Below are 2,975 nucleotides of genomic sequence, written 5' to 3'. Positions count from 1 at the left end.
TTTCTTTTGCTACTGAATTTATTTGGGTAATTTTTTTTTTTTTTTTTTTTGGTTTCATTGTTTGTAAGAGTCCCCGAAGATCAGAAACTACTGAGGAATACTTTCCGGAAAACTATGCATAATGGCAGGTAGCTCCCTCATCCCTGGAGTCCTGTCTCTCCCGTCTCTGAAGTTCCAGGAGAGATCAGCAGCTCTGAAGGGTGCTTACAAACTTCTCCCATGCCAGGCACTACAGCTCCCTCTGCCCAGGCATTGCTCTTAACTCCTTTCTCCCCATCAGCGAGGACTGTGAGCTGCTGTGGACGCTGTTTCTTCCAGAACAGTCCCTCCTCACGCATCCCAGAGCTGAGTCCAGGGCATGCAGGAGGACCAGAGAGTTGTGTCTCTGAGCACATCCTGGAAGGCTGGGAGACTGCTCTCTCCCCAGCTACATTAAACCGCAGCCTGTCACTGCCGTAGTCCTGCCTGCCTTGAGCTAGGAATCACTCTGGGGACACACACCTGCCACCCTTTCCTGCTCTAGAAAACCTCACCTAGGCCTGGAGCCACCTGCTCCACACCCCCCTTGAGTCCCCTCTGTTCTAGGATGGACAGTCCGGGGTCTGTTCTTCTCCCATGTTCCTCACCTTCAGTTCCAAGCTAACCTCCTGAGTCCAGGGCACGCAGCCCCCACTAAGCCTCCCCAGCAGCTTCTGAAACTCTGCTTGAAACTTAGACGATGAGAAGTAGAAGACAAGAGGGTCGACACATGAGTTCAAGGTGCTGAGGAGCAGCACATAGCTCCTCCACGTTGGGCTCTCTCCACGGATGTAGCCCACTAAGTGAGACACGTTGTAGGGCCCAAAGCAGATGACAAAGTTGATCAGTGTGGCTGCCAAAAGTCCCATCACCCGCCGGCGCCGGCGCCGGCTGGCTCCCTGGCCAAGGATCCACACCAGGCGGCTGTAGCAGTAACTGGTGATGAGCAAAGGCACCCCAAAAAGAGCCACACCCATCTCCAGCCGCACAGGCAGGAGGATGGCCAGCTGGTCCTCCCGAAATTCCAGGTAGCAGGTTCCATTGGTGCCCTGGCTGTAGGTGGAGTTTCCCCAGTACTCAGTGACATAGACCACGCTGCAGTTGGCAGACGCCAGGAGCCAACAGATGCCACTGGCCAGACCAGCCTGGCCCAGCCGTGGCCGGGTCTTGTACCACAGCGGGTAGGCCACGCTCAGGAAACGCTCGATGCTCACAGCTGCCAAGAAGAGGGAGGTGAGATAGATGGTGGTGAAGAAGAGGAAGCCAGACAGGGGACAGAGGATGAAGGGCAGAGGCCACCGCATGCCGCTGGCCGCCTCCACCATGCGGAATGGCAGGAAGAGGAGCAGGAGCAGGTCCGAGAGCGTCAGGTTGAGCAAGAGCACGTCCACGGCCACCGCGCGGTGTCGCAGCTTGCCCACGAAAATCACCAGAGCCATCACGTTGAGCGGGAGTCCCACGAGGAAGACCAGGAGGTACACGGAGAAGAAGAGCCAGTGACTGCCAGTGAAAACAGTTCCATCTGGGCTTGTCCCCATGGTCACGGGTGCTGGTGAGACAGAGAGAAATGGGTGTGGTTTCCCAGAACTGTGTTCTTCTGGTCTCTCACAGGGAGCATCTCCCCATCAGCCAGGCACATTGGCACCACTGCCACCCCCTGAAGTCCCCACATGCTGTCACCTGCTGGGTCACCTTGCCTGCCTTCCTGGTCTCTCCTCGTCACTCCTCCACTGCAGAGAGCACTAAGCTATTGCTCGTGCCAGCCTCGGCACCACGCTCACTACTCACCGGCTGACCGGAGAACTCAGGCGCTCCGCCACATGGCACCTCACCGGCTCTTCCAGCACCAGCGCATGAGCCAGTTACCCAGCAGAAATGATAAAGGCCTGGCAGTGTCCATGACGTCACTCTGAGGAATTACGGCACAAAAGATGCTTTGAGCTCTGCCATCAGGGTTATGTCCATATGCAAAGGAAGGGAGCAAATTCCACGACTACACGCCTCACTTCTTGTGCAGCCTCAGCTTGCTCCCCACCCCCGGCGCCAGAGTTTGTCAGCTTGTCCACAACAGTGCATGTCCAGTTCCTTTTGTACAGGAGGAGTGCACTGATGGAGGGCTGGGCTCCCGAGCGGGCTCTATTACTAACTTTGCAGTTTGAGGCAAATGACTTCAGTTCTGTGTTCTCCATGCACATCTATAAGACATACAATTTCATAGATTAGAACTTACAGGTTGGCTGGGGCTGTAGCCCAGCTGGTGGAGTCCTTGCTCAGCACGCGTGAAGTCCTGACTCGGAGTGCCAGCACTGCATAGTCCAGGCATGATGGCATATACCTGTGACCCCACTCTTTAGAAATGAAGGCAGGAGGATCAGAAGTTCAAGGTCAAAATTGCCACAGCCAGTTTGAGGTTACCCTGACCTACATGAGACCCTAAAATAAATTAATTAAAAAAAACCTGGGGCTGGAGAGTTGGCTCAGCAGTTAAGGTGCTTGCCCATAAAGCCTAATAACCAGAGTTTGATTCCCTAGTACCCACATAGTGGAGTTTGTTTGCAGTGGCTGGAGGCCCTGGTGTACCCATTCTCTCCCTCTCTCCCTCTCCCTCTCCCTCTCCGTCTCTCTCCCTCTCTCTCTCTCTCTCTCTCTTTCTTCCTTTAATCCCAGCACTCAGGAGGCTGAGGTAGGAGGATCACTGTGAGTTCAAGGCCAGCCTGAGACTACATTGTGAATTCCAGGTCAGCCTGGGCTAGAGCAAGACCCTACCTCAAACAAACAAACAAAAACCCTCCAAGAGACAAACAACAATGCTGATGGCAAAAAACAAACAAACCAACCTAAGTTCACGGTGCAAGTGTGTCTTAGGGTTGAGGAAGAGGTGGCAGTAGCAGTGATTATAGCAGTTACCTTTGAGTGGGTCCATAATCCATTCCAGGCCCCCTGCTCTGCAGGGCACC

The 2,975-nt window shown here is 54.4% G+C and overlaps 1 protein-coding gene across 1 annotated transcript; it reads right to left on the bottom strand.

Annotated features, from left to right (window-relative positions):
* Positions 1-581: 581 nt before the first annotated feature.
* On the bottom strand, positions 582-1,556 carry LOC101610041 (free fatty acid receptor 3). The gene has a single exon (XM_004659919.1). The coding sequence runs from the start codon at positions 1,554-1,556 to the stop codon at positions 582-584; it is 975 nt and encodes a 324-aa protein (XP_004659976.1).
* Between the last annotated feature and the right edge of the window lie 1,419 nt (positions 1,557-2,975).

The sequence above is a fragment of the Jaculus jaculus genome, chromosome 7 (genome assembly GCF_020740685.1).
Source record: "Jaculus jaculus isolate mJacJac1 chromosome 7, mJacJac1.mat.Y.cur, whole genome shotgun sequence".
In the NCBI taxonomy this organism is placed as follows: Eukaryota; Metazoa; Chordata; class Mammalia; order Rodentia; family Dipodidae; genus Jaculus; species Jaculus jaculus.
The sequence above is the reverse complement of the archived record's forward strand: the minus strand, read 5'-3'. Positions and strand labels throughout refer to the sequence as shown.